The sequence below is a fragment of the Raphanus sativus genome, chromosome 2, assembly GCF_000801105.2.
Source record: "Raphanus sativus cultivar WK10039 chromosome 2, ASM80110v3, whole genome shotgun sequence".
Lineage (NCBI taxonomy): Eukaryota > Viridiplantae > Streptophyta > Magnoliopsida > Brassicales > Brassicaceae > Raphanus > Raphanus sativus.
Genome location: NC_079512.1, coordinates 21,725,473 through 21,753,417, shown reverse-complemented (window position 1 = coordinate 21,753,417; position 27,945 = coordinate 21,725,473). Strand labels below are relative to the sequence as shown.

The 27,945-nt window shown below is 37.5% G+C and overlaps 6 protein-coding genes and 1 long non-coding RNA gene across 23 annotated transcripts; 4 read left to right on the top strand and 3 right to left on the bottom strand.

Annotated features, from left to right (window-relative positions):
* Nucleotides 1–105: 105 nt before the first annotated feature.
* LOC108839663 (formin-like protein 13) lies at nt 106–6,417 on the top strand. Its single transcript, XM_018612415.2, has 17 exons — nt 106–512; nt 743–1,443; nt 1,607–1,828; nt 1,915–3,374; nt 3,467–3,584; nt 3,669–3,740; nt 3,830–3,928; nt 4,017–4,058; nt 4,149–4,229; nt 4,314–4,364; nt 4,457–4,538; nt 4,612–4,706; nt 4,799–4,870; nt 4,955–5,071; nt 5,416–5,484; nt 5,570–5,636; nt 5,749–6,417. Exons 1-17 carry the CDS (start codon nt 440–442, stop codon nt 6,201–6,203), a joined length of 3,876 nt encoding a protein of 1,291 aa, XP_018467917.2. The 5' UTR covers nt 106–439; the 3' UTR covers nt 6,204–6,417.
* A 343-nt stretch (nt 6,418–6,760) lies between these two features.
* LOC108837467 (glycerophosphodiester phosphodiesterase GDPDL6-like) lies at nt 6,761–10,069 on the bottom strand. Its single transcript, XM_018610513.2, has 8 exons — nt 9,601–10,069; nt 9,193–9,489; nt 9,002–9,111; nt 8,421–8,919; nt 8,018–8,338; nt 7,783–7,925; nt 7,240–7,711; nt 6,761–7,144 (listed from the first exon to the last, which is right to left on the bottom strand). The coding sequence occupies exons 1-8, from the start codon at nt 9,764–9,766 to the stop codon at nt 6,840–6,842; spliced, it is 2,313 nt and encodes a 770-aa protein (XP_018466015.2). The 5' UTR covers nt 9,767–10,069; the 3' UTR covers nt 6,761–6,839.
* A 194-nt stretch (nt 10,070–10,263) lies between these two features.
* LOC108841243 (VAMP-like protein YKT61) lies at nt 10,264–11,956 on the top strand. Of its 3 annotated transcripts, none has more exons than XM_056994604.1 (7): nt 10,264–10,389; nt 10,519–10,730; nt 10,820–10,917; nt 11,058–11,162; nt 11,289–11,354; nt 11,592–11,678; nt 11,804–11,956. In XM_056994604.1, exons 2-7 carry the CDS (start codon nt 10,538–10,540, stop codon nt 11,852–11,854), a joined length of 600 nt encoding a protein of 199 aa, XP_056850584.1. In that variant the 5' UTR covers nt 10,264–10,389; nt 10,519–10,537; the 3' UTR covers nt 11,855–11,956. The 3 variants fall into 3 exon arrangements, with proteins under 3 accessions (XP_056850584.1, XP_018469521.2, XP_056850590.1); XM_018614019.2 differs by having other exon boundaries at nt 10,302–10,389; nt 10,488–10,730; XM_056994610.1 differs by having other exon boundaries at nt 10,313–10,389; nt 10,503–10,730.
* A 2,698-nt stretch (nt 11,957–14,654) lies between these two features.
* LOC108843375 (uncharacterized) lies at nt 14,655–18,148 on the bottom strand. 13 transcript variants are annotated; one of them, XR_008942511.1, is made up of 13 exons: nt 17,824–18,144; nt 17,535–17,608; nt 17,209–17,394; nt 16,953–17,035; nt 16,799–16,875; nt 16,633–16,709; nt 16,450–16,533; nt 16,286–16,363; nt 15,977–16,058; nt 15,735–15,895; nt 15,589–15,642; nt 15,317–15,453; nt 14,655–14,834 (listed from the first exon to the last, which is right to left on the bottom strand). It is a non-coding gene; the product is annotated as an uncharacterized LOC108843375 (long non-coding RNA). The 13 variants fall into 13 exon arrangements; XR_008942513.1 differs by having other exon boundaries at nt 14,655–14,944; nt 15,365–15,453; XR_008942508.1 differs by having other exon boundaries at nt 14,655–14,944; nt 17,824–18,143.
* Nucleotides 18,149–20,274: 2,126 nt separating this feature from the next.
* On the top strand, nt 20,275–23,029 carry LOC108821998 (YTH domain-containing protein ECT2). Its single transcript, XM_018595015.2, has 7 exons — nt 20,275–20,401; nt 20,570–20,743; nt 20,833–20,912; nt 21,005–21,331; nt 21,685–22,182; nt 22,309–22,521; nt 22,605–23,029. Exons 1-7 carry the CDS (start codon nt 20,353–20,355, stop codon nt 22,851–22,853), a joined length of 1,590 nt encoding a protein of 529 aa, XP_018450517.2. The 5' UTR covers nt 20,275–20,352; the 3' UTR covers nt 22,854–23,029.
* Nucleotides 23,030–23,968: 939 nt separating this feature from the next.
* Nucleotides 23,969–25,822, top strand: LOC108843204 (uncharacterized). The gene is made up of 8 exons (XM_018616334.2): nt 23,969–24,094; nt 24,182–24,232; nt 24,335–24,468; nt 24,557–24,595; nt 24,689–24,814; nt 25,033–25,139; nt 25,241–25,312; nt 25,379–25,822. The coding sequence occupies exons 1-8, from the start codon at nt 24,050–24,052 to the stop codon at nt 25,723–25,725; spliced, it is 921 nt and encodes a 306-aa protein (XP_018471836.2). The 5' UTR covers nt 23,969–24,049; the 3' UTR covers nt 25,726–25,822.
* A 273-nt stretch (nt 25,823–26,095) lies between these two features.
* LOC108843203 (uric acid degradation bifunctional protein TTL) lies at nt 26,096–27,927 on the bottom strand. Of its 3 annotated transcripts, none has more exons than XM_018616330.2 (4): nt 27,564–27,927; nt 27,358–27,459; nt 26,851–26,989; nt 26,096–26,723 (listed from the first exon to the last, which is right to left on the bottom strand). In XM_018616330.2, the coding sequence occupies exons 1-4, from the start codon at nt 27,861–27,863 to the stop codon at nt 26,296–26,298; spliced, it is 969 nt and encodes a 322-aa protein (XP_018471832.1). In that variant the 5' UTR covers nt 27,864–27,927; the 3' UTR covers nt 26,096–26,295. The 3 variants fall into 3 exon arrangements, with proteins under 3 accessions (XP_018471832.1, XP_018471834.1, XP_018471835.1); XM_018616332.2 differs by having other exon boundaries at nt 26,096–26,720; XM_018616333.1 differs by having other exon boundaries at nt 26,096–26,681; nt 27,564–27,926.
* Nucleotides 27,928–27,945: the final 18 nt, after the last annotated feature.

Below are 27,945 nucleotides of genomic sequence, written 5' to 3'. Positions count from 1 at the left end.
AAGAAAAAACAGTGCAAGATGGATCTATATACAACCTGAACAAAACAGCAGAATACGAGTTTGCTCTTTTCTACAGGCGGGCTTTACTAACAAGCCTAACTACAAAGCCCATTAACAAGAAAACTGGCCCGAGAGATGAATGCCGGTTCGTCCGTGAATGAGAAGACACACGTCAGGTCCGTGGAGAGATGGCGGCTCCACGTCATCGAACTCTGCCAGTGTGACTTTTTCCTTTCCTAGGAAACAAACAACACACGACATCAAAAGCCCTTCTTTTTTCCTACGTTAAGTAAAAGCTAACACCACCACCTTTTGACATCATCATCTTAAAACAGATTCAAAAAGAGGCAACTTTCAGTTTCAGTTTCAGATTCTGGAATCCAAACATAAACACAAGGTTTGTAAAACGAGAGGAAAGGGGGTTTAGGAGTTTAATGAAATGGCCTTGTTCCGTAAATTGTTCTACCGCAAACCTCCAGATGGCTTGCTCGAGATATGCGACAGAGTTTTCGGTCTGTTTCTTCCTATCCTCTGCTTCATTACTCTGTTCTGAATTTGAGTGTCTGCAAAAAAAAAAACGAGCCTTTCTGTGAAATTAGGGTGCTTTATCTTTAATCTAGGTCTTGCATTCTTGCATTTGTCTGAGATATTTGATAGCTTTTTTTGTTTTTATTTTATTTATTTTTTTCATTTTTATGATATGATTGCTTTAAAAGCAAAAGGTTCTGTCTTTACTTTGCAGTGTTCGACTGCTGCTTCTCCGACGATTCTTGGGAAGAAGAAAACTACAAAACTTACATGTCTGGAGTTGTCAACCAGCTACAGGAGCACTTCCCAGACGCATCCTCTCTCGTCTTTAACTTCCGTGAAGTGGGCACTCGTAGCGTGATGGCTGACGTCTTGTCAGAACACGGCTTGACCATCATGGACTATCCTCGCCACTACGAAGGCTGCTCGTTGTTGCCTGTGGAAGTCATGCACCATTTTCTTCGCTCGAGTGAAAGCTGGCTCTCCCTCGGCCCAAACAACTTGTTGTTGATGCACTGCGAGCGAGGGGCTTGGCCGGTTCTAGCTTTCATGCTGGCTGCTCTTCTTATTTACCGGAAGCAGTACAGCGGTGAGTACAAGACCTTGGACATGATCTGCAAGCAGGCTCCCCGCGAGCTTATGCATTTGTTCTCGCCTTTGAACCCGATTCCTTCTCAGCTTCGGTATCTGCAGTATGTGTCGAGAAGGAATGTGGTCTCTGAATGGCCTCCCCTGGATAGGGCACTCACCATGGATTGCGTTATTTTGAGATGTGTTCCTGATGTTAGTGGACAAGGAGGGTGTCGCCCAATCTTCCGAGTATATGGTCAGGATCCTCTTTTTGTTGATGATAAAAAGCCTAAGCTTCTGTACTCAACTCCTAAGAAAGGGAAACACCTTAGGATCTACAAGCAGGTAACTTTAGATTGCATCATCATCTTAAGGTCTTGGCAAAAGAGATAGTTTTGATCACTAACTAGTCTTCTGTTACGTTTTAGCTTTTATTTGTCATTGTTTGGATTGTGATTCAGTGGTTTTTTTTTTCTGTTTTGTTTTCTGGACCATTGTGTGTTTGCAGGCAGAATGTGAACTAGTCAAGGTTGATATCAACTGTCATGTGCAAGGTGATATAGTGATTGAATGCCTCAGTTTGAACGATGACATGGAGAGAGAGGTCATGATGTTTCGAGCGGTTTTCAACACAGCTTTCATCAGATCAAATATTTTGATGCTCAACCGTGACGAAGTTGACACATTGTGGGATGTAAAAGAACAATTCCCAAAGGGGTTCAGAGTTGAGGTAATGTACTCATTTCATGGGGTTCAAATTTTCTCTTCACATGGTATATAGCTTTGTACTCACAAAGAGTACTTTCTTTTGTGAAGCTTCTCTTCTCAGATATGGATACTGCCTCGTCAGTTGATTCGATGGATTTTTCGTGTTTGGAGGAGAAAGATGGACTTCCAATAGAGGTTTTTTCCAAAGTCCATGATTTCTTCAATCAAGTTGACTGGGATGATCAGACGGATGCCACTCGCAATATGCTTCAGCATTTAGCTATTGCAAATGCTGCCCAGGAAAGACCAGATGGGATTTCAAGTCCAAGGCCACAAGGGTTAAGCCCCAAATATATCCATGATGTAGTGAAACAGGCAGCAATTGAGAATAATGCAAAACTAAAGTTGTCGTCAATGTCTGAGGTTGAAACGATCGACACACCTGAAAAGGGACCTTCCGGTTCAGTCAAGAAGCTTGTAGCAGAAGATAAGCACTCTGTCCTTCAGATAAGTAGCCAGGCAAACACCACCAGTAAGGATGCAACAAAGTTGTCAGGTCATGAGTCCCCTACTCTCAAGCTTGTGCATCATTCTGCAACAGTTAAACCTTTTGTGGAAGCATCTAACCTTTCTGAAAATGCTGAGGAGAATATCTTGAATCCTCCTCTGGAAAACAGGAGCACACTGTCACCGCCTCACCCTGCAAGAACGTCGTCGGCTCCAACAGGAGCACCTCCCCCACCTCCTCCAGTTTCAACTGCTGCTTCTCAGCCTACCGAGAAATTGGATCACTCTGCTGTCCAACCGGCAGAGACACTTTCACAGGGAAATGCATGGGTGTCATTAGCTGGCTCTACATTTCATGGAACAACTCCAAACGAAAAACGTCCCATAACACTTCCTTCAACATCTCTTCCCATTCCTCGTACATCTGATGTTCCTACTCAGGAGTCTTCTAAAATAACAGAACCATCTTCAGTTCTGACATCTCCTACATCATCAGCTGCTACTCCAGCCAAACCATCCCAAACTGAGACATCAGGTTCTTTATGTCTTGCTGGTTCACCTCCAATCGGATCTCCCAATGACGTAGCTTCACCTCTTGGACAACCGGCCAGGTCACCTCCTTCAATTTCTAACTCAGACAAAACAGTTGTGTTACCTCGACCACCACCACCACCACCTCCCCCAGCTCCTCCAACACCTCCACGGCTTCCTACCTCTTCTTCCCCTCGTCCTCCTCCTCCTCCCCCAGCTCCTCCAAGGCCTCCTAGCTCTTCTCCTCCTCCCCCCCCTCCAAAGGCACCACCTCCACCACCGTTGGGTCAGATGAGGTCAGCATCACCATCAGCACCACGTCCTCCTCCTCCTCCAAAGTCTGGTACTAGTGTGCCTCCAACACCTGCTTTACCAGCTGGACCTCTTTCATCAGGAAAAGGGAGAATGTTACCTGTAAATTCAAAGAATAACACAGCCAAAAAGTTGAAGCCATACCACTGGTTGAAACTGACAAGAGCTGTCAATGGGAGCTTATGGGCTGAAACACAAATGTCTAGCGAAGCTTCGAAGTATGCATTGTTTTCATCTTGTCGTTAGTTATTTCTCTGATGCCTCCGGTTCTTGTTTAAACTAAGCCAATAATTCTTACCTGTTGCTTTAGGGCTCCTGAGATTGACATGACAGAGCTTGAAAGTCTTTTCTCCGCAGCAGCTCCAGAAGGTGCAGGAAAGTTAAAACTAAATAGCTGTCGTGGACCTAAACCGGAGAAAGTTCAACTGGTAAACCTTGTGTTTAATAGTTAACATGTGTGTCCCTTTTTTCTGTCGACTCTGTTAATACTATGGGAAACTCTTATCTTGCAGATTGAACACAGGCGAGCATACAATTGCGAGATTATGCTTTCAAAAGTGAAAGTACCTCTGCAGGATTTGATGGTAATCTCAAGCTCTGTAATCGTGGCAGTTTGATCTGGTAAAATGTCAATGGCAATTAAAAGTTGATTTCTCTCTCAAAATATTGGCAGCACTCAGTACTTAACCTGGAGGAATCGGCTCTTGATGCTGACCAGGTTGAGAACCTAATTAAGTTTTGTCCAACCAGAGAAGAAATGGAATTACTAAAGGTATAAGAAGTGCCAGTAATTCGTAGAATAATTTTGGGTATCATATGATCCACCGTTTCCTTTGATTTATCTTCATTTTATGTTACAGGGTTACAATGGTGACAAAGACAAGCTTGGAAAATGCGAACTGGTAAAAAAATTGAGAAAAAAACTTTTAGTGATCAAGAGAAGCCATTAGAGCTGATAACAACAAATATGCTTCTTGAAATTGTTTGAACAGTTCCTCTTAGAGATGATGAAAGTCCCACGAGTGGAGACAAAGCTAAGAGTGTTCTCTTTCAAAATTCAGTTTCGTTCCCAGGTATGAAAACTGATACCCTGCTAATTACCGATTTTGAAGAGCTTTTGTTTTGGTACTCATGGTCACTAGTGAACACGTTTTTAGATTTCTGAACTCAGGAATAGTCTAAGCATTGTCAACTCCGCAGCAGAGCAAGTAAGTCAGACTCAACTTGTGGTCTATGTGACCTCACAACATGATTGAAACATACATCACCAATGCTATATTCGTCCTCTTGTCATCATCAGGTAAAGAATTCAGAAAAATTCAAAAGAATAATGCAGACAGTTTTGTCCCTCGGGAACGCCCTAAACCAGGGGACTGCCAGGGGTGAGTTTGGAAATGGAACGCATAAACTCTGGGTCCTATCTTCTATCCTGCTCTGACAATAGTTTCTGTCTAGGTGCTGCGGTTGGGTTTAAACTGGATAGTCTGCCAAAACTCAGTGAAACACGGGCACGCAATAATCGTATGACTCTGATGCATTATCTATGCAAGGTAAACTACTATTGTCTGCGCTTCTATAGAGCCTTTCAGGATGTACTAATACTAGATAAAGAGAAAAATAAAGTACGATGGATTCACTGCAGATTCTTGCTGAGAAAATGCCAGAAGTCTTAGATTTCGCAAAAGATTTTTCCTCTCTGGAACCTGCAACAAAGGTACCTTTCACATCTCATGTGCAGTTTCTGCTTACATCAGTAAGGAAAATTTAAACCGTGCTTATTTCCTTAACTTCGATACAGATTCAACTGAAGTTTTTGGCTGAGGAGATGCAAGCTATAAACAAGGGACTAGAGAAAATCGTACAGGAACTGTCCTTGTCCGAAAATGATGGCCCAATTTCACACAAGTTTAACAAGGTATCTCTGTTTGATCACTAGTTCCCTCTTCAATGCTTTTTTCAAAGAGAACAGAAAACATGTCTATAAAAAAAAAAGCGGACTATTTACAGGGAGAACAACAAAGTTTCATAAGAAAGAGAAGTAAGCCAGGTAGTGTAGTCAGTATGAGATGAAATGTGATCCCGGAATCATGTGGCTAGTAAATTTTGAATGGAAGGTGCTCTATTACAACTAATAGGCCAGCTAGATGAGTACTAACTAACAAACAATGCAAAACATGTGTTGAAAACGCAGCTGTCGATAGTTGATTCGTTTCATTCTTGTTGGATCATATATATATCGTCTTTTTTTTTGTTTTGAAGATATTGAAGGAGTTCCTTCATTATGCGGAAGCAGAAGTAAGGACATTGGCTTCACTCTATTCAGGAGTGGTATGTCCACAAAAGTCCACCAATGTGCAATAGATATATTACCTGCTATGCTCTATTTTCAGAATAAATAAATTATGTATTGCAGGGAAGAAACGTTGATGGCTTAATTTTCTACTTTGGTGAAGACCCTGCTAAGTGCCCTTTTGAACAAGGTATGCATATACAAGACCAATCATGTACAAGACTGAACATATATATATAGTTTTTATGCCAAACATGGTGATTCGAAGTTGTCTGAATCTGGCTAATGGTTGCAAATTGCAGGGGTGTCGACTCTTCTAAACTTTGTAAGACTGTTCAATCGTGCGCATGAAGAAAACGTAAAACAACTCGAAGCTGAAGCTAAGAAGAAGGCTGAAGAGGAGAAATCAAAAATAGGTCGGTTAGATAAAGAAAGCAGGAAGCCCTTATCCTTGGAGGAACAAGTTAAGAAGGAGAAAGCAAAAATAGATCGACTAGATAAAGAAAGCAGCAAACCCTTGTCCTTGGATGAACAAGTTAAGATGGAGAAAGCAAAAATAAGTGGACTAGATAAAGAAAGCAGGAAGCCCTTGTCCTTGGAGGAACAAGTTAAGGAGGAGAGAACAAAGATAAGTGGATTAGATCAAGAAAGCAAGAAGCCATTGTCCCTGGATGAACAAGTTAGGCAACAGAAAACCAAAATAAGTGGATTAGATAAAGAAACGAAGGAGCCACTGGAGGAGAGAACAGTTGCATGAATAACCGCTGCTTTCATTTTTCTTAGATGACAAAGGAAAGTCAATCGATCGGTGAAGGTGAGGCTGTGTGGCCTAAGGCCATGGGATTTTAAGACGCATGGAGAAGTGGGGTGTTAAGGGCAGCAATATTTTATCTTCTTTTGACTTGTCTACCTAACAACAAAGTTAGCTTGTAAAACATTGTAATTATAAAGCAATAAACACAAATACAACATACATGTCTGGTCAAATCTCTTTCTGGGCTGTGTAGCTGCCTGCAATAAGCAGTGTCATTTGGTTCACCTCTCTTCAGGACTATACAAGAGGCCAAAAAAAAAAAAAAAACTATTGGTGATTTGATAACTAATGCTTGTCTTTTGCAGCTTTACTGTTTTAAGAGAGCATCAGCTGCAGGAAGTGTGGTAGACAAAGAGAAAGAAAAGTCATATTGGTAGATTATAAAAATCTCTGATCTAATCAATAGTCCTACACAATTAAGAAGGCTTCTTAAGACCTTTAATTGCTGTGTGTGTGTGTGCCTATACATATGTATGTATATTATGATACAGACCTATGGCATTGTGTCTACGGAGAAAGAAGAGTGTGGACTAGTACTACGCGGAGAGGAAGGTATTACAAAATTTCCTTCAATCTTTATTAGGCAGCAGCACAGAGTAGTAGTCGCAAGGCCAACATAGCCATGAAGGAAAGGCTGAGATTAGCAGTGGTGGCTATGGAGCCTGAACGACGAGAACCTGGTGGAGATCCTCCACTGGCATTGTTGGTGGCCAAGTTTGCAACCGGGGGCAGAGGCGGATCAATCACGTCTTTAGCGTCAAGAGGTGGGTTTGGGGCACTAGCTGGTGGCTGTGCTTCCTTGGCTGCCACGGATATTAGAGTCCCTGCATCTGCAGGTAATATGGCAAAGGGCAGATCTCTGTTTAGATCTGAGCATGGACTCCCTGCGTTTGCATCAAATATATATATTACCACCCTTGTCTTGATTATGTGTACACTGTTGTTTGTTTCATGATCTTGTAGAGGTTTTAGAACTTACTCAAGTATCTGGTGGCTGTAGCAGGGAACTCTGTGATGACTCCATCAACGCCATTCCCTGCAATAAACGTAGCAAGCTCTACTGTAGGATCAGAGAAGTAATCGAACGTTATGGAGAGGTACTCGTTTCTCATCACAGAGACGTACACAGAGATATTCCCCTTGTGCATTTCCTCCACTACTTTAGTCTTCCCTGTGGCGAAGCTTTGGGAGATGGTGACAAGAGAACTTCTCAGGATATTGACAGCATCTGCATGCTTCTTGATTTCTTCAATGGTTGGTTTGGGAGCATCTCCTATCTCCTTGTCGATGCTCAAGACTCTAGTGTACTTAGGGACAGCCTTGAAACTGTCCAGAACAGAACTGTCATCTGACTGAATCAAAACCTTCTTGTCTAGTTTGGAATTAGTCAGAGCGGACTTGACTGCATCTACGATTCCTAGGCCTTTCTTTGATGCTAAATAAGCAGCATTCTGTCAACAAACAAGGCGTTAGTGGAGATGCCTTGAGTAAGTTGAAGAGTTAAAAGTGAAAAAAGAGTTGCCTGGATGTTGATGAGAACTCCAGTGACCGTCTTTGCTTTACTGAACTTAAGAAAGTCAGCGAGAGTCATGAACTTCCCTGCATTCTTGTTTGCTGGGTTTCTCTGGAACCCCCCAGAAGTGGAGAAGGGGCTCTGAATTTGAGCTGGAGACAAAAGACAAACCAATCTTAGTAACTTAGCTAATAGTTGCAGAAGGGTTGTAAAAAGGAAAAGAAAAAGGAAACCAGTTTCTTACGCTTTAGAGACTGGATCTCGGTCCAAGTGAGATCAAAAGAGAAAATGCCATTTTTGGACTGGATCTCAGGAACGGTGGTGGCTCGGCTCATGAGAGTGGTCGCTGCAGTTGTGGTTGGTATGAGGTCTGCAGAAGCAAGGCAGAAAGCCATTCCGTCTTTGGACATCTGGACAGAACAGTCTATCACATCTGCTCCATCGTCCACCGCCTTCTGATAAGCCATGTCAGTGCAGCCTGGATAATCTCCGCTTGCACCATTGTGTGTTATGACCAACGTGCTGCCTATTTTGGGGAGATTTCTCTTTTGGTGAGCAAAACAAGCTGCAAGAGAACAGAATCGTGTTGCCGTTAGCTTCAAGTTTATGAGGAGACATGTATATGTGAGGATGAAAAGTCATCTCACTGATGGCTTGTGATGCTGTTGGCGGGAAATCGGTGATGAAACCATCAACAGAGAACTGGCCATTATCCACAAACTGGAGATACTCAGCGGAAGGATCATAGCTGTAGTTGTAACTGGTGCTCAGATCATTGGCAAAACCGGAAGCGTAGACCTCTAGACCGGCCTTGTGAGCATCGGTTACAATTGTGGAGGCGGGCTTAAGGTACTTAGCCGAGTCAAGGGACCAAATGTAGTCTTTGGGGACAATAATGCCTGTGGCAAAGGACTTGATGGCTGCGAGGTTCAGCAGAATCTCGCTGTACTTTTTGTTGGTGGTAGGCTCGTTTGCCTCGGGGTCTTTGAACTCGAATATGAGCTTTGTCTTGGCCTTGCGTGCATCCTTGCCAATGCTCTTCAAGAAACCAATCTCCGGAGAGGAGATGATGTTGATGCCACGGAAACGTAAGCTTCTTAGGTACTCGGCTGGGCTCAGCTTGTGTTCCATGTAGAATGCGTCGTACTGCACATTTTTATTGTTATGAATCAGTAAGAATCTTCCTTAGGTTTGTAATCATATTGTCAAAGATGGGAAGAAGAGAAACCTGAACGCTTAACCAGAACTTTGGAGGCTTGGATTCGAGGACTTCCTCCACGGCTGCAATTGCCATCTGGCCATCGAAAATGCTAGGCCGAGAGTAGATGTTTTGAACAACTGCTCAATAATACAAAACATGAAAAGGTGTAGTGGTGGTGGGGGAGCTTTTGAAGGGGAGAAAAAGAGAGAAAGACATACGAGAGACATTGGAAAAGATTGTGTCTGCCGAGTAGTCAAGAGCAAACCATCCGTTGAGGGTTTGACCATTGACCTTGTAGGTCTTCTGGCCTTTGGGGAAGAGGGTAGAGATGGTGGTTGCATTGTCAAGCCTGATATCAGACAAGCAAATCCCCGCGCCGTCTTTTGTCATCTGAAGGCTGCACAGCAATGTGAGACCAGGAGAGCTGGCGCTAATTGCCAAGTCGTTTGCAGTGGCACTAGACTCAGGGAAAAGTCCTGAGAAGCCGCCTCTCGCTACAACCCCAGGCTCTTTTCCTGAAAAAAACATGTGTGGGTTCTTAAACACAAACAAAGAACACAAACATGTTATGTAACATGGGCAGGTGCTAGCACCTAAGAACAGAGACATGTTATGGAAAAGTATACCGCTAAGGGTGAGCCATTTCTTGGCAGGAACAGCTCTGGCAGCAGCCGGAGTTTTGGGGGCCGCAACACAAGCGTGTACCAGAAGAGAGAAAAGGATGAAAAATCTCAGCATCATTGATCCTGCATGTGTGTTGTTGTAGCTATTATGAGATACATTGATTAGCATAATGTTTTTTTTTTTGAAACTACATAAACATAATGTTACAATTAAGAAAATGTAAAAGTGATGAGGGATAATTACAACGTGAAACCAAGAACATGTGCCCCTTCCTATTGTGCCTCCTTGTGCTTCTTTCCGGTTTGAGATTGTGAAAGAGAAGATGAAGAAAATACAATAGCTTGGTGCCGAAGAAAGAGAAATGTTTTCAAATTGGATTAAGGAAAAAAAAAGTTTAATTAGTGGTTAAAGCCATGTATGGCTCTGAACCTTTTTTTTTTTACATTCTATTTTTGCAATTTACCTTGTTACTCTCACTCCATGTCGTAAAAGAAAATAAATAAACTTGATAAAAAATAAAATAAAATTAGTCCCTCCATTCTTCACATGTTTTGCACTATTTTTTTTTTAAAAAAAAATTAAAATATCAGATAAATACTCGTTGAGCGTATTTAACTATTTTAAAGATTATCCCTTAAAAAGGAGATTAATTTTTTTCGACTTAATATCCTTTTTACTAATAGATTATATCCTCTTCTCTCTGCTTATATAATGTGTACCCTTCTGGTTTGACTCTTCTCTGCTTAAACCTCTCTGCTCCAACGCTCTGTCTCTCAAACTTGGTTAAAAAGGTTGTGTTTTCATTCTAGTTTCTATATATGTTTGTGTTGTGACAAAATCTGTCTCTTGCAAACTATGACCTAATTTCTGTCTCTCTATGACTTTCTAGCTCATACCTCAATAGAACTTCATTGTTTCAGTGATCCACCAGAGTTAATTATGAGTATCACCGCTTTGCTTGTTCTTAAGTGCACTCCCGATACTCCAAAACCTGTTATACTCGCTGAGGCCTTCGACTTCTCTGGATTCAACTATTTCTACTACCCTAACATCACAGAGTTCGTTCGCTTCTTCGGTAGTACTGTCGCTGGCCGAACCCCTTCTTCTCAGCGACAATCTTGTAAACACAAAGGTTCTTGTTTCTTCTTTGTCTCTTTGGATCTATGTCCTCTTTCTTTTTCTTAGTTTTGTAACTGAACTTGATGTGTGTTTGATATATAGATGATGTAGTGCATTCTTACAACAGAAACGGCCTCTGCGCCGTGGGATTCATGGATGATCGTTATCCCGTTCGATGTGCTTTTTCTCTTCTCAATCAGGTACTGTGAAAAATCCTACCTTTTTTTTTTTGACAACAAGAAAAAAATCCTACCTACGTACACCTGGTTGATGCATGTAGCTAATTATTGTTTGAAAAGAATGTTTATGGTTTGTGTTTTGACATTGTTCTTTTTGGTAGGTTCTTGATGAGTACCAAAAGATTTTTGGTGAGACGTGGAGGACAGCAAAGGAAGCCTCTAAGCAGAAGTGGCCATACTTAGTAGAAGCTTTAGAAAAATTTAAGGTACTCTCTACATACTTTACTTTCTACCTTTGTGAAACTTGTTAGAAACTTTAGGAACTAAACTAACTTCAATTTTTCTTTACTTTATTATGGAATCATTAATATTCTCTCTGTCTGCATCATCAGGACCCGGCGGAAGCTGATAAGCTGTTGAAAATCCAGAAGGAGCTGGATGAGACCAGTATTATAATTGTAAGTGCAGTCCCCTGTTCTTGATTTTATAGACGCCATTCTATTAACACTTGCGTGATTTGCATCCCTTTTACATTCCACTAAACCATATACGTTTACATGGTCACTTGTTTTCAAGGTTTTCTTAAACATGTAAACACTTGTCAATGAGTATCTATTTATTATATAAAGCAGCCTCAAACTCATGCATTTACTGGAGCTAATTATCCAAAACTGACACTTTTTTTTGTGCAACAGCATAAAAGCATTGATGATCTCCTAGCCCGAGGTGAAAAGCTGGACAGCTTGGTGGAGAAGAGTTCAGATTTGAACGTTGCATCAAAGGTATATAACTTTATAAGATTCCCACCCTAGTGTACTTACTAGTGTTTTCTTTAGGTGAGAGAGGAAGTAGTTTATGATATGAGAAAATTGGTTTTATGGTGTTTTTTTTTGGATGCTGGAAGCAGATGTTTTACAAGAAAGCAAAGAAAAGAAACGGATGTTGCACAATTCTCTGAAGCTGGCAAATGCAACTCTCTTGGATCTCCCTCTGCTATATAGAATAGGGGTCTACTTGACTTGAAACGGGTTTCAAATGTGCATTTATATAATTAACTTATACGACAAGGAAAAGGCTGTTCCTTGTCGGTTATGAGAGTTGAGAGGTTTCATAAGACGAATATAGCGTGTTATGGAAGTTATGAACAATCTATGATTTACCGTCGCCAGTGTTAATTTAGTTTCTGTTTTTTTTTTTTTGGTTATGGTGGCTAATCTATCAATGCATACAATGGAATATTAACACACACACTTAAGAGAGTACCTCCTATCCTAATTGACTCCCATACTTGAGAAACTGCTCGTTCCTTCCATTATAGAAACTAGATTCGATCTCCGCGCTACGCGCGGATAAGTGTTGAAATTATTTTTTTTTTAAGATGAAAAGTTTAAATTTTGCATGAGATTAGAGTAATATTTTTAGTGCTGATAGATACGGAATGCAAGTAAGTAACATAAAGAGAAAAATGGTTCCTTAAATAACGTAAATAATGGAAAAAAAAACTTCATTTATCCTGAAGAATAAAGTCTGTAATGTGTTCATATTAGAACAACCTGAAATGGACAAAAATCAAAACAGTTATCTTTATTTAAATGGGTATGAAACAATTGCTATCAGAGGTAAATACGTACTTGTTATAGCTGAATAAGAATTCTTGGTATGTTTTCAAATGAATGTTCCATCGTACATTATTAATCTGTTGAAATTTTTTCATTTTTATAGGAAAACATTTTGATATTGTTGGAATTAAAGCATTATAATTAAAATATAATACATGTGTGGGATAGAAGCTCTTTGAAGATCTCTTTGTAGACAATGTTTTTCACATAAAATTGACCATGAGAGAACACGGGTTTGGGCAGATACAACGTGACCTCTTATTTGGTGCAATATGATTTTTATTTAGCTATATATTAAAAAAAATTGTAAAATTTTAAATAATATCTATAGAGCTTTTTAAGTAAATTGTTGATGTTTTGTTTAAATGGTGTTTTAAAAATTATATATTTTAAGATTGATTCTTGTGACTATCTTGATTGTTTTTTAATATTCTATAGTTATCTAAAACAGTTTGATTCCCATATAGACATCCACATAAATATGGAATTCTATAAATTTTGTTCACTGGATGAAGGGTTTCACTTTCAATTTTATTCGCTAATGAGAAATAATAACTACTACGAAACTATTTATGGTTGTTTTGTTAATAGAATTCATAATACATTAGATTTATGTTTGATTTAACAAAACTCTTATTTTAAATTTGTATTAAAGAATCAATCATATCTATATTATTATTTATGAAGTGATTTTGCTTATTTGTCATATTCTCCATGATTTTAGCTAAATTTGCTTATTTGTCATATTTTTAGATTAAATCATCAATTTATTAATTAATTTATTATTTATGAAGTGATTTTGCTGATTTGTCACATTCTCCATGATTTTAGCTAACTTTGCTTATTTGTCATATTCTTATTAGATTTTAGATTAAATCATCAATTTATTAATTTAGATAATATAAATATTTTGAACTTTCTAACTAATTTATTAATTTAAATAATATAAACATTTTGAAATTTCTAATTGGAATTATGATTATAATTATTTTAACTTTCACAAGATTCTTATTAGTTTTAGCTTAAATCATTAATTTATTAATTTAAATAATATAACTATCTTAAACTTTCTAACTGGAATTACAATAATAATTATTTTAAAAAAGTTAGGACCAATTCTTATTTTCATATGATATAAGATGTTTTAAACTTTATATGATTGAAAGCTATGAGCAAATCGGTTTTGTTACATGGAGTTTGGAATTATGAATTAGGTATTCTGAATTACTTGAAAGTTATTTCATGTATATGTTTTATTACTGTTTATTCTATAACACAAATATGCTTTGATATTAAGTTTAAAGAGTTGTCTATGTAATAATCATGTTATGAACATGTGTTTAATGGTTCAGTTTCTAAAACGGCAAAAGTAAATATATTTTTAATGAACAATTAAACTTATCATTATATAATTAACCATAAATTTAACTTTAATAATAAAACTATCATTATCTATTTTTCTTTTATTAAAAGTAAACTTATGAAATAATAAGATAATTTTCAATGTATATATTGATTAAGTAAACCAATGAAATACTGTCATTATCTCAATTAGTTTTTTTTTTAAGTTTTCTTTTGAATTATCATTGAACTTTATTTACTTTTTATTTAGTTTGTTCTTACTTGGATTTGTGTATTTTAGTGTTTTTTTGTAATTTAATATATGTTTCTGGTTCAAAAATACAAAATAGATTAAGAGTTATCAAAAGTTCACATTCTTACTTTACTTTATTGTGTGGAATATTTGATATGTAATTATGCTCTTATGGTCTCATGGTTTTATAACTTTCTTTTGTGTTGAGGAGACGTAGACCGAAATAAAAATCTAAAAAACTAAAATAATTAAGAATATAAAAAATAAGTTATTATGATGTTAAATCATAATACATATATTAATAACTATTAGTAAAACGATTATGCCCGCATGTGCGGGCAAAACACTTAATTTTATATTATATTGCATCTCGTGATCTGTAATGTGAAAACAATTTTTATTTCCTTTACATATAGAATTACATTTATGTAAATTTATTTTTATTATAGTAAAGCAAAATATTAATATTCGAAATTTATATACAATCTATAGATTAGACTATTATTTTGTGTTATGAGGAAATTCTAGAATAGCAAACAGACACATAGCTTTCAAACAATTCACTACATGCCTTTTCACTTTATACCAAAGAATTCTCACTTCCCAGCGTGAAAAAAAAAAACAAAGTTAATCTTCTATAGATCTTTATGGTTAATCCTAAGTAAATATCTTTGCTGCTCTGCATTGTCTCATGAAGCAGCTGATCATTCAATCCTCATCATAGCCTAAATGAAATATCTGTAAGTACAATTTTTTATACTTACAAAGTAGCATAAACCTCCTTCTTTCTACATGTTTCCTCCTTATCCTCGTACAATCCTAAATATTGAAAATACTGAACAAACAACATAGTAGAAGAAATCAGCTCGTAAATAAAATACAATTAGTCCAACAAAAAACTTAAGCATGCTAAACACACAAGCTTTAAGAAATCAGCAAACATTCTCGAGTTCTCGTGTTATGATTACATCAAAGCATCAAGCTCTGTTGGTCTTCCCAGAAAGAGAGAGAGATAGGTTCTAATACACCTTAGCAACCTAAAGGCACGCTTTTTAAAACCTGTGGTTCTATAATACCATGCATGTATATCGTCATAAACTCAACATTCCACAGGTTTATGTCACTGAAGATTGAAGAATCTAGGTTTCAGTTCCGCAGCAGACATTATTAAGGCCATACATATGTCGCCGTAAGATGATTTGCTTACCATGAGGATGAGCTATGTTGTGATGATTGATGATAATGATTTCCTCACCAGTTTTTTTCTGTTGATATAGAGGTTTAAGGTTGAGAGCTGAGAATTCTCTCTGACTCATCTTTTGCTTCAGCCTGAAGTTTACATTTCTGCATCACATACAACAAACACCAAAATAATATGAACACACAAAGCAAGTATGCTTTCTTTTCTCCCAAATGAACTGAAAGATTGCACTAAATATAGATCTCATTCAGATGTAAGGTGATTTTAGAATTGTATACCTCTTCAAGGTTTTCGAGTTCCATGATCTGCTCTATCAGTTGAGAAATGCTTTCCTATGCAATAATCCAGTTTCTATTTAAGCCTCAGACTAAAATATTCATATGTAAATGTTAGAAAAAAACTCATGGTATTGTTCAGTGCTCACTTGTTTGTTCTGTTTGGGAGTAAACTTAAAAGGTCCCACTTCTCTGTAAACATGTTATTGAACATCAAATCAAATTGTCACCTTTCTTCTTCTTGCACAGGGAGGTCAGCTGTCTCAGCGCCAAACTGGTACGCTTGTGCTGTATCCGAAGAATTTTGTACCTGAAATCCATTGCAACGGTTAAAATCATGTATCTAACTCCATTCTTTTAATATTAAACTGTTCTACAATGGGAGTGTTACCACTAAAGAGTGCATGGAAGAAGTGACTTTGTTCTTCTTTATCTGGATTAGGCTTAGCCCTTTGTCCCACGGAGGAACGTATCTGATGCGTTAAGAAGATTGAGCTACTTCTAAAAAGTGAATGTTTCAGCACCAACAGACAACACATCTCAGTCTTTTACAGGTCAAATAACTAAACACAACCACTCTCTAGAACCAAAATAAGCTGCATCACATGAGACAATCTAGGAACATACGAAACATATTTAACAATTACTCATTTAGACAAACGCTTATCAGTAACTGTCGATCAGATGGGGGGATCATTACCTGAACTCCTTGTTGGGTTTGTGCAACAGTAAAGCCAACCAAACAGCTCAGACATCTCACAACTTTACCAAAGGGAACCTATATCAATATCAATGTATTCGATATATCATGCTCTGAAACATAGCCCAGTGCATAAGGGATTTCTCGAGGTTGGAGAACTGTACTTGGCAACTCCGGCAACGCAACCCTTGCCAAATTTTGGACACATTAACGAATTAGAGCCTCTGTTGGCCTTTATTTTACAACCGCTGGAAATATAGTACCAAGCAGAGTCACGTTCAACATCATCTATCATGGCTATGCAGAAAAAAACGTCTCTTGCGATAGTTCAAAACCAATTAATTTACATGGTCAGCAGGTCGTTTTCAGTGGTTTATCTACAGCTGTGAATCTACTTTGGCGGACCTCTGCTTCATGTAATCACCTGAGAAAGTATTGACAAACATTAATGTCTGAAACTGTAAATGTTTAGAAAAAAATTAAGTTGGTTAGACAAAAGAGTTAAATGATTACCACCAAGTAGTTTTGTGATTACAGTCGTCACTAAAAATATGAAAGGAGTTAGGCACTGGCAGTAAATTTCTTTTGACCTTAAAATGAAAAGAATGAGGTTCGTTTCAGCAAATAAAAAAACTAAGATGATTCACGAAAGTTTCAAATAACTCACCAAAAAGTTCCAACTCCTTTAACAATGGTGATACGGTTGAACTTGTTGCAGACAACATGTACAATAGTAACTTCTTGTCTGTCCTATTCAGGATCCGCAAGCATTAGATAACATGAAAATAGAGGTTCATATATATATGAAAGAAGAATAAAATCGAAAAAAGATGAAACGCAAATATGTAATCCATTCAAAAGTGTGGCGACGCGTTAAACCTTCCGGGAAAAGGAGGAGAAAGTTTACAAAAGAAATTACTCACTTCGTTTTTACATTTCCCCACAAATTCTTTTTCGCTTGCTCCTTCTTGGATGTCCCTCCTAATGATTTGAAAATCCAGTGATTAGAATTTCAGATAAAAGATCGACCAGGAAAATTAAAAACACTGCAGATGCAAATTCTTAGATATTTCCTCCAATGGACTCAACGACTCGCTTCCGTCCCATATCTGCAGCAACACAAATCAAATCCGGTTCGTAAAGCTCGCAGTGGGTTTGACGGCATACACATGAAAAATCTCAATGGCGATTGCTAGTGGATTTGTTTCATCCGAAAAGCTTGATTCTTCTAGGGATTCAAGAGAATTACCTCGCTGGACAGTTGAATTATGAGACTCGTAATCTCTCCAGATTTGTCAGAGATTTGACGACAGAGATTTAGCGCTGGAAATACAAACTCAAAAATCAACTCGACAGGTTCAATAATAAGTCGATTCAAAATCAGTTAAAACACCCAAAAAAAATCGAATATCGATCCATTCAATCTTTAAACTACAACTTAATTTGGTCTTGACAAAAAACCCAATATCCAAATAACACATACACAGTTTCATATAGATTATAACACAAATTTAGAGGGAGGGGGAGATGAGAATCACCTTGATCCAGAGTTGATGACACTGGGATGACAGGGGAGAGATAGATTATACGTCATATTTCTTCTTCTCCTCAGCAAATTCGAAGTGGAGAGATAGATTGTATAGTGATTGCACTAAATGATAAAGCTTTATGAGTCACAATTTTAACGTTACAGAAGGGAAGCGAAGAGGTGAAATGAACCCAATCGACAATTGTTAACGAAGATAGGGTTTGTTCATCGCAGAAAGAGGAAATGATCGTGAGATGAGCTCAGACTCGAATTTCGGTTCAAGCCCATCAGAGGAAAGGAAGGCTTGACGTGGATGTATGCTGAACTCTCATTGGTTGGAATTAAAAGAGTGACGTGGACACTCTATCTATGAAGCTTATTTAGCTTTTAGTATAGTATATATATATTGATAAGCCAACGCGCCATTGTTGTGAATGTGACGTTTTGTTTTTAAGTTTGTGTCCGAGGAAATGCCAGTTGTCAGCAAAGCCGATACGTCGCAAGTAATTCGTATTGCAGTTACTTGGAAGGGGGCATTGAAACATGTAATATGGACAGGAAACAGAACCAAATTGCATCAATACAAACCAATCCTAACCGAACCAAATTGAATCAATACAAACCAATCCTATTTCTACTTCATTTGGTTGATGATCTTGAACCAATAGACTAATGAGTTTATCTAATTAACTTAACCTAAACTCATGTTTTTATTAATTTTCCATATTAAAAAAAAATAATAATGATCCGTGTTTTTTTAACGTCTAGCATTATGCTATTAAAAACTAGATCTATAATATTATTTGCAAAGTGATTTTTTCGCAACAGAACTCTAAATAAAAATAAAAATGGTTGATATCGTTTATACATTTAATGAATATATAATATAAAATTATAATATATAAGATTTTCAAGTGAAAACATAAATAATAATTTATTATTAATATTTTAATTAGTAATGCATCTATTAATAATTTGAAAATTGGTTTTTTTGCAACAAATCTCTCATTTTAAAAGTTATGGCGGTTAGTATTGTTTATACACTTAATGAATATAATATATATACTAGCCAAAAAACAAAAAAATGAAATTATTTTTATTAGATAAGTGATTAAAATTACTTATAGGAATTATATAAAATCTTAAATATATATTTTAAAAAATAGAAAAGATAATTCCAATATATATTGTGTTGTTATCCAAAAATATATTTTAATAAAAATTTCAAAAATAAAAAGCAGAAAACACATAACTAAATATTAACTATGTATTATTATTATTTTTATATAATTGAAAATATTAAGTGATTTCTAAGATTTATTTATAATGAATACCTTTGAAATAATTTTTTAAAATTATAATACATAAGATTTTCAAATAAAAACATAAATAATAATTTATCATTTTAATATTTTAATTAATAACGCATGTATTGATAAGTAATTATAATAAAATTGTTCGCATGGACGAGTAAACCACTTAGTAGAAATTATATAGATGATTTACATTTATTTAACCCTTTTTCCATGAGACCATTTGTAAATTCAACACATTCTTTCTCTCCTTTTAACACTCCACAACATATTTGTTTTCTTTTATATCATTATTCAACATCCACTTTATTTTTAATCTTTAGTATAATTTGTTTAATAAAATTTAACATCCTACTTTACTATTTTAATTATGTTTATATTTTTATAATTTCGTAACTATATAATAATAATAATAATAATAATGTAATTAATTTAAATAATTATAATAACATAGTGTTAAATATATTTTATTTTTTTATTTATATCAATAGAATTTATAATTATTTATTTTATATCCGAAATTAATAAAACTAATCTCTTTTATAGATAATAAAAATGATAAATTTTGAAACAAAATAAATTAATTTATCATAAAAGCTTACTGCAAATAATTAGAAGTTATAATTTTCAAAGACCAATAAACATTGCAGCATATGTATTTTATTTGATAATAAAAATCCATTTGTTTGTTCAATATCATTAGTGCAACACGTGTGTTTTACCATAGAGAAAAGATTTAACATGTTAGAACTTATTCAACTGAATTTAATCCACCTAGATTTAAAATCATTATTCACAACACCAACAACACCCCCATCTAAGCAAATAATAAACACTTAATTAAACTATTGGACTAAGGAGACGAGACTTTTAAGTCAGTGTTTTGTTTTATGATTTATAGATTGATTTTCTTACCAAATTACACATATATCAAACTAAAACCAATCTTATGTTAAGAAAAAAAAAATCAAACTAAAACCAATCCAAACTCAATATAAACCGAACTGAACCTAAAACAAAGTGAATTATCTCCAGGTGGTTAAGTTAAAACCGGATAATCGAACCGAAGTCAAACCAAATCGGAAACTGAACCGAATCCATAATTTTTAGTATTAAACACGGGGGCCCTACATCAGTGCCAAAAAAAAAGTCTTTTAAAATTCTCAGAAACCTTTCGATCTCGCTCGCTCTCTCAGATCTCTCTTCCTTCCTTGTTGCCTTTTCCCATGGATCCCGCGTCTTCCAGAACTCATCAGCCCAACCGAATCGTCCCTGGTACACTCTTCTCTCCCCCCTCTTCATTTCCTCTTCTCTAATTCGTATATCCCAATGAACAAAATCCCCAATTCCAAACCCTAGGAAAGCATTTTATAGAGCAGAGCCGTTGATTTCTCCAAAATGTTCGTTTCCCTCTCGCTAACGATGTTTGTTGACTCTTCGCAGGGGAAAGATCCGTCATGGCCGATAATGTCGTCGACCACCAGCAGGTTCCTCCCGTAGATGAAAGGATTGTTACTTCTTCTTCGTCTTCTTCAGATCCCTACCCTTATTACAACGTCCTTCAAAACCCTACCAATCTCTATCATCCTTACGATTGGGATGTGGCAGCACATTCCGGTAAATAATCTTCCTTCCCCCCTTTTTGGTATTAAACAGACTCTGTTGAGTGTGTTCACTTGCATTGTTGTTGTTTTTTTCTCTCTTAGGTTATGCACAAGGCTTCAATAGCTGGGATGGATATCCACAGTACGCTGCTACTACCCCTGAAGGCATGCATGTGCCACAGGTTAGCATCCCCACTTATCCCTATTAGATGTTATATACTATCTTGCTCTTGCTAACATTGTTCTTTTTTTTTGTTGTTGTTGTTTCTCTCAGGTTGTCTACGATGGAAACTCTTCTTTCATGTACCAACCTGGTTTTACTTACAACCCTTACCCACCGTCCATGATGTTGGAAGGGCAAGTCCCCTTCTCCCCAGCGTATTACCCACATTTTGGCGCTCATTCACCTATGCATTTCGCTCAGCCGGAACTTGGTGGTGCTGACAATTCCCGTTATGACCCGGCATCTGCTTATATGGTTCCTTTTGCGGGGTATGGTGGCGGTGGCAGTTTATCTGGTAATCAAGGGGGTAACGCTTTAGCTTCATCCTATCCTCAGACGATGGGTATACTTGGGCCTTACGACCATAATGCTTCTCAGGTTAAACCTCTTTTCTTTTTTTGCCTCTTTTTATTAATTTTTTTAATGGGCTGATGTGCAAATCTTTTGTTTGAGTTGGTTAGTTAATGTGTTTTGCCGCTGGTTATTAGTTTCACTAGCGCGTTTTTGTGAGTTCGTGTCTCTAAAGATTCTAGATACACACAAAACACAATCTAGATGAACCAATGAGTTCTTTTTTTTCCATATATAATTCAGTGGTCATGTTCTGTTTTGGTGTTGAATCTTCAGTTTCTTTCTTTCTTTCCATGTAATGGTTTCGAAGAATGAAAGTCTCCTTAATTTAGTTCACAGTTCTATGGGCTACTAACTTTTCTTTATGCACCTTCTATCAGCTACCGATGCATGGGAGTGGGGTTGCTTCAAGTTCGTCTTTGGGAGGATATTATCATGTAGGATCGTACCAGACTCCAAATTCTGTTGCTTCATATTATGGAGCTGATAATTCAGTCAGATCAGCCCCTGACATAGGTAAACGGCGAGAGTACAGTTCTGTACCCAGCACCAATGATCTGTATGGCAATCGAGGCCCAAGAGCATCCAGCAGGGTAGAGACGAAGAACAGCTCCAGACTTTCCTCTTCATCTGGTAGTCCAGCAAATGATTCAAGTACAGCTGGACCAAATCCCAGTCTGTACAACAATCCAGAATTTGTGACGGATTATAAGAATGCCAAATTCTTTATCGTCAAGTCATTTAGTGAAGACAATGTCCACAGAAGCATCAAGTATAATGTCTGGGCCAGCACGCCGCATGGCAACAAAAAACTTGATACTGCTTATAGAGATGCTGAGAAGATGGGTGGAAAATGCCCAATCTTTCTGTTCTTTTCGGTATGGCTCATTCTCTCGATGTGACAGTGTAATTGATATCTTTCGTTTTACAGCAATCCTAATGATAAGGCAACTCTTTGTTGCTACAAGGATACATTGAGCTTAACCAGTGTCTGAATGTTACAGGTAAATGCAAGTGGACAATTCTGTGGAGTGTCGGAAATGGTCGGACCTGTAGATTTTGAAAGGGACGCTGGTTACTGGCAGCAAGACCGGTGGAGTGGGCAGTTCCCAGTGAAATGGCATATTTTGAAAGATGTACCGAATAACCGGTTTTCTCATATTCTTTTACAAAACAATGACAACAAGCCGGTAACGCACAGCCGAGACTCTCAGGAGGTGGGTATTTATGTCGTAACCTTGTATGTGTTGCTTTAAAGTTTGTGGTGGAAGTTAACTAATAGAGTGATGAACTGTAACAGGTGAAGCTGCGTCAGGGGATTGAGATGCTGAGAATATTCAAAGAATACGAGGCACACACATCTATCCTGGATGATTTTAGCTACTATGATGAGAGAGAGAGGCAAAAGGTGGGAGAGGATGGCGGGAGGAAAGAAGACGGGGGAGAAGAGACCTCCTCTTCTGTGGAACAGTTATCAGAGCGTCTTCAAGCTGTCACAGTAGAAGATGGAAAGGAAGGGGGAAAAGAAGACTTGAAGGAGAAGACTTGATATAACTGATTGATGCAGTAATAGTAAGTAGAAGCATTCTTTTTGGTAAACAAGTTGGAAGGGGTTCTCTGTTTCTCTTCTTTTTTTTTGGGTGGGGGCTATATACTGAAATGTCCAAAAAATTACAAATCCAATTCCTTGTAACTTTTGTAGCATTATGTTTTTTTTTTCTATCATTGAACAGCTCACGTGCCTGTCACTATATGACTTGTACTCTTGAGTACAACTAAGACGGGTAACAAAACGATTGAAACGTAACGTGGTATAACAAAAGCAAAACAAATGAGATCATGTCTTTTATCATCCATATAAATAAAATTAGTTGAGAAGAAAGTCTGCTAAAAAGACTTGACTAACATATTCAACTATATCATTATGTAAGGAACCACTCTATTCAAATACGAATAACATTATTGCGATTCATTTTGAAAAAAATTGGAAAGAAAATAATTTGACAAGTTTATTTTATTGCTGCAAGATAGATTACTGCAGGTTTATCAAAAAAGGATAAATTACTGCTGTACTGCAAATAATACTCTTTCAAATCTCAGTTTTAAAGCATATAATCTGTTCTTTACATTTTTGTGAAATTTCCATTATTCTTCTCGAATATAGTTACCACAGAATTCACCAAAAATAAATAACATGTATATTTAATAAAATTAGATAATTATTAAATCGAATAATACAAGAAATTTAAAGATTTGTAGAGTAGATTTACAAATATTTAATTTAATAACACATGAATTTTAAGGAATTGATGAATTACAAAATTGAATAACTCTAGATTTTAATGCAAATTTTAAATTTTTCAATCTCAGTCTAATTTTTAGATCACCTTTATCTAAATCCTCAAAAAGAATTATGTACTCTTATTTAATCTTCTATTTTTAGTGAATTAATGGAATTTCAGTTTTACTCACAAAGTTTTTTTGTTTGCCTCCAAATATAAAAACTTGAATATTAAATTTTCATTTCAAAATTTAATTTTTATTTTAAAATTTAATTATCCAAGTATACAACTTGATATATAATGGTAGAGTTTTTTTTTAAATTAATTTTGAATTAAATTAAATAAAGAATATTTTAGTTGGTGGAGTATATAAGAAAAAAAATTCTACGGCTTAAGAGCAATTGATCCGTCTTTTTCCTTGCACAAGAAACGAGCAAGAGACAAGTTCTGATTCTGGTCTCCAATGGCATCCTCTTCTCTTGTTCGAATCGCCATCGTGGGAGACATCGTACTGTGATTTCCCCTCTTAATCTCTCTCCTTTTTTCTTATAGTGTGGATGTATTTACTTATCTTCTTCTTCTGCTGCTGTTGAAGCATGGCTTCTGGGATCAAGATGAAGATCGAAAGGCTCTTCAGCTACTACAGGTTATTTGATTCAATTCCTTCTTCTTCTTCATAAAAGCCTCTCCTTTTATATTTTCCCACCTCACACAATCCCCTTGTGGCTTCTCAACCCTGATTTTGCAGCCGCAATTGGTGCTCTTCACAGGTGATTTTGGTGAGAGGGTGAATGCGCCACTTGTGCGGAGCGTTGCTGCTCTTCCTTTCCCTAAAGCTGTTATATTGGGCAATCATGATGCTTGGAGCACCGCCCAGGACTCGTAAACCTTTTCTCTCTCTCTGGTTTACCTTCTTCTTGAACCGTCGGTCTTGTGCTTTTGTTTATTAATTATGGTTTCCTCTTTTCAGGAAAGATAAAGATAACGATGTTCTTATGCAACTTGATATGTGAGTTTCTTTTTTTTTTTAACTCTAAATCGTACCTATGATACCCTCTTACTAGTCTCTTGTTTCCCACTTTGCATTGCAACCAACCAACAGCCTTGGTGATGAGCACGTAGGATATCAACGCATGGACTTCCCCTCACTTAAGCTCACTGTTGTTGGTGGTCGCCCCTTTTCACATGGGGGAGATAAACTGTTTCAGAAAAAACTGCTTGCCCAGAGGTTAGCTTTTAAATTGCGGAAATGCATCTTCATGTTTATTTGTCCAAAATATATTGCAAATCTTTGTCATATACAGGTCTCGGTACTGGTGAAGAAACAATTGATACTAGTTTGTATAGAAAGAAACTGCAGTTTCTCTTAGAACATTTTGTATTTGTGGTGGTGATAACTGTGTGAAGGTACAAGTCTTATCTTTTTTTTTTTTTATCTCTTTCTAGGTATGGAGTTCGTAACATGAATGCCAGTGCTGGGAGTATTTGTCGAGCTGCACTTGGAACACCGAAAGATCATGGGGTTATAATTCTTGCGCATAACGGGCCAACAGGTGCATCAACAACCTTTGAAGCTTTCTGAGTGGTCTAGTCTTTGGCAAGTGAGGTTCAACATAAGAAGGTTAACTAACTAGTGGGGTTTTCTGTGTTGCAGGTCTTGGTTCTCAGGCAGAGGATATATGTGGAAAAGACTGGTCTGTCGAAGGCGGTGACCATGGTGATCCAGGTAAAGTAAGCTGACATCTTTTCCAATTCCGGAGTCTGTGCTGATTATGGTTGTGTTTGGTGACAGATCTAGAGCAGGCGTTACGCCAGTTGAAGGAGACGACGGAGTTGTCTGTTCCTTTAGTTGTGTTTGGTCACATGCACAAGGAGCTTGACGGTGGGAAAGGAAACCGGAAAATGCTTGTGAAAGATAGTGACAACAAGATTGTTTATCTGAATGGTGCAATAGTCCCGAGGGTTAAAGAGACAAATGAAACACCGGCGGAGTCTGCGAGTGGCGGCACAGTAAGAGCTTTTACATTGGTGGAGATTTTAGATGGAAAGATCAAGAAAGTAGTAGAAAGTTGGGTACAAGTAACAGGAAATATGGCCAAGGTTGTTGAGGAAATTACATTGTTCGAGGATTCAACTTGATTTATCAGGGAAACTGTGTTGTTCTCTTGTGTTGTTCAATTGTCAGCTCAACAATTATGCATCCTTTAATTCATTAATGATCAGTTTAATTTAACTATGTAAATACTCGTGCTATTTGAGGTTTCCTGTATGTGGAATCAGTTCTACAAGTTGTTTTCTTCCATTAACCAACCAATGAGAATAGCCGAGGAATGTTTAAGAAACTCAGAGACTGAGGAAGAGGGGCATATAGGTAGTCAAGAGCCAAGACCTATCTTCAGTCAATGTTTTGCCTACTGAGGCCACGTATGTTGTGGGCATAAAACGAGGTCTCTCCTTAGCTGGTTGGATACTTATGTATAGATTAGTACGTTGATGGCTCTCTTGTGTATTGAGTAATGGAAACAGATCAACTCAAGCCTATCATACTGGCACAGGGGCAGTTTGAGTTCTTTGCAGACGTGTTTCAGAAACGAGATGGTGAAGTGAAAGGAGAGAATAAATACACATACAGATTTTTATTTTATAGCAATTTTGATAGATAACAGTACCACCAAATGTCTTGAAGACTTTGCAGCAGCAGCTCTAGCTCTAGCTCCCACGGTATGTGGTGAAAGAAAAGGGTGAAAGTAACAGCGGGACGTGGAAATGCTCCCATTTCTGAGATTCAGTGACCTCAAACGCAATGGAAACATAAGGGAAGAAGCCTCCTGGGCAATACTTTCCAGTGTTGAAGCTTATCCTATACGTCCCTGGCTTCAAAGCCTCGACCAAATCCATCAGTTGCCCGCTACGCCCATCTTTATCAGTAGCTGAAGTTCCCACCGTGGACCAGTCCCCACGGCCTTCATAACCAAAGGAAGGACTCGTAGTACCATTCCACACCTCCAAGTGGACTTCAACACCTACAGCTGGAGCACCACGTGAGACGTCTAAGACATGAGTGGTGATGGGTGGCCTACTTCTCTTGGGAGCTTCTGCAACATTCAAATGCCCTCCTATGATTCTCAGACGATCTTCTAAAGCCATCAATAAAATAGAAAAATAAAATACATACTTTGATATCAATCTTGACTCCTACTAGTTCAAGCCCCACACAAAATAAACATTGACAAGTAAAGGATTTGGTAAATAAATAAAAAATACCTTGAGGTTTAGTGGACTCAGTTTGTGAAACACCTTTGGCCTTCTCGGAGAAGAGCTTTGCCATGCGGAGCTCAGTTATTTTCATCTGCTCCTTAGCAGCAATCTCGAGCTCCACTATTGGTCTGTTTGCATACCTTCCCTGTAAATAATTTTGGACAACATGTAACTTTGTAGAAGACAGTACACAAGACGAGACCAAAGATTCAAAAAGTTGCAATAAAGGTGACCGTAAAGTTACATTAGTCAAAAGAGATATTGATGATCATTGTATTTTATACACTAAAACATTTTCTCTTGACCAAGTCTTCAGTGCTTATATGATAGGTACATTGTGGTTCGACATCTCTTAGCAGATTAATGAATCATCTTTCAAAGTTGGTCTCAGCTATTTGTTAGATCTTCTTCACACAGAATGTAAACAGCTACTCTCAAAACAACCACAACAACTCCATGAATCTAAATATCTAAACATCCTTAATTGTTTATTCTAACAAGAAGAAAAAAAACCTTTAACTCGGCGAGCATCTCGGTGTGAGTCCTGCCGGAAGCGCAAATAATAAAGATAAAGCCAAACTTTTGTCTGTACAGTACATTCCACTCTGCAAGCTCCTAAGAAAAGAGAAGACAATTCATCATCATCAGAAGAAGAAGTAAACTTGTAAAAGATGTGGAGCTCTGATCCGATCCGATCCGATCCGATCCGATCCAATCACCTCTAAGGCAGAAGCAGAGGTCGTGGCAAAGGCCGTGGACTGCTCCGTCACGCTCCTGCGAGCGAAATCGGAGTTGCTGGAAGGCGAAGGAGACTTCCCGATCTGAGGATGAGCAGCGAAGGCTTCGAGCCAAGCCGCGACGTTGACTTGGTTGAACCAGATGTCTCTTGCGGATTCGATGGATGCTTCTAGTGAGCTAAAGGGAGAAGCTTTCACCATCAGCTTCGCGAAGTCGGAGCTTCCGCAGCAAACCATCCAGTCTTCTTCCCTGATCATCTTCATCGTCATCGCCATCGCCATTTTTGCTTTCTTTCACTGATCCTAGTTCTGCTGTTAGCTGGTGGGAGATGAAAGTCTGTTAACAGGGGCCTAGCCTAGTTCT

Bases quoted from the DNA above. Each gene is read 5' to 3' on its own strand.
- LOC108839663 (XM_018612415.2), top strand. From the start codon at position 440: ATGGCCTTGTTCCGTAAATTGTTCTACCGCAAACCTCCAGATGGCTTG. The intron at 1,829-1,914 runs GTAATGTACTCA...TCTTTTGTGAAG, and splicing joins CAAAGGGGTTCAGAGTTGAG to CTTCTCTTCTCAGATATGGA. The intron at 3,741-3,829 runs GTAATCTCAAGC...AAATATTGGCAG, and splicing joins TACCTCTGCAGGATTTGATG to CACTCAGTACTTAACCTGGA.
- LOC108837467 (XM_018610513.2), bottom strand. From the start codon at position 9,766: ATGCTAATCAATGTATCTCATAATAGCTACAACAACACACATGCAGGA. The intron at 8,920-9,001 runs GTTTCTCTTCTT...AAAAATGTGCAG, and splicing joins AGTTCTGGTTAAGCGTTCAG to TACGACGCATTCTACATGGA. The intron at 8,339-8,420 runs GTGAGATGACTT...GTTCTCTTGCAG, and splicing joins AACAGCATCACAAGCCATCA to CTTGTTTTGCTCACCAAAAG.
- LOC108841243 (XM_056994604.1), top strand. From the start codon at position 10,538: ATGAGTATCACCGCTTTGCTTGTTCTTAAGTGCACTCCCGATACTCCA. The intron at 10,731-10,819 runs GTTCTTGTTTCT...TTTGATATATAG, and splicing joins ACAATCTTGTAAACACAAAG to ATGATGTAGTGCATTCTTAC. The intron at 11,355-11,591 runs GTAAGTGCAGTC...TTTGTGCAACAG, and splicing joins ATGAGACCAGTATTATAATT to CATAAAAGCATTGATGATCT.
- LOC108821998 (XM_018595015.2), top strand. From the start codon at position 20,353: ATGGATCCCGCGTCTTCCAGAACTCATCAGCCCAACCGAATCGTCCCT. The intron at 21,332-21,684 runs GTTAAACCTCTT...ACCTTCTATCAG, and splicing joins ACGACCATAATGCTTCTCAG to CTACCGATGCATGGGAGTGG. The intron at 22,522-22,604 runs GTGGGTATTTAT...GAACTGTAACAG, and splicing joins ACAGCCGAGACTCTCAGGAG to GTGAAGCTGCGTCAGGGGAT.
- LOC108843204 (XM_018616334.2), top strand. From the start codon at position 24,050: ATGGCATCCTCTTCTCTTGTTCGAATCGCCATCGTGGGAGACATC. The intron at 24,095-24,181 runs GTACTGTGATTT...CTGCTGTTGAAG, and splicing joins TCGCCATCGTGGGAGACATC to CATGGCTTCTGGGATCAAGA. The intron at 24,469-24,556 runs GTAAACCTTTTC...TCCTCTTTTCAG, and splicing joins TGGAGCACCGCCCAGGACTC to GAAAGATAAAGATAACGATG.
- LOC108843203 (XM_018616330.2), bottom strand. From the start codon at position 27,863: ATGGCGATGGCGATGACGATGAAGATGATCAGGGAAGAAGACTGGATG. The intron at 26,990-27,357 runs GTTTTTTTTCTT...AATTATTTACAG, and splicing joins AGATGCTCGCCGAGTTAAAG to GGAAGGTATGCAAACAGACC. The intron at 26,724-26,850 runs GTATTTTTTATT...TGATGGCTTTAG, and splicing joins TGAGTCCACTAAACCTCAAG to AAGATCGTCTGAGAATCATA.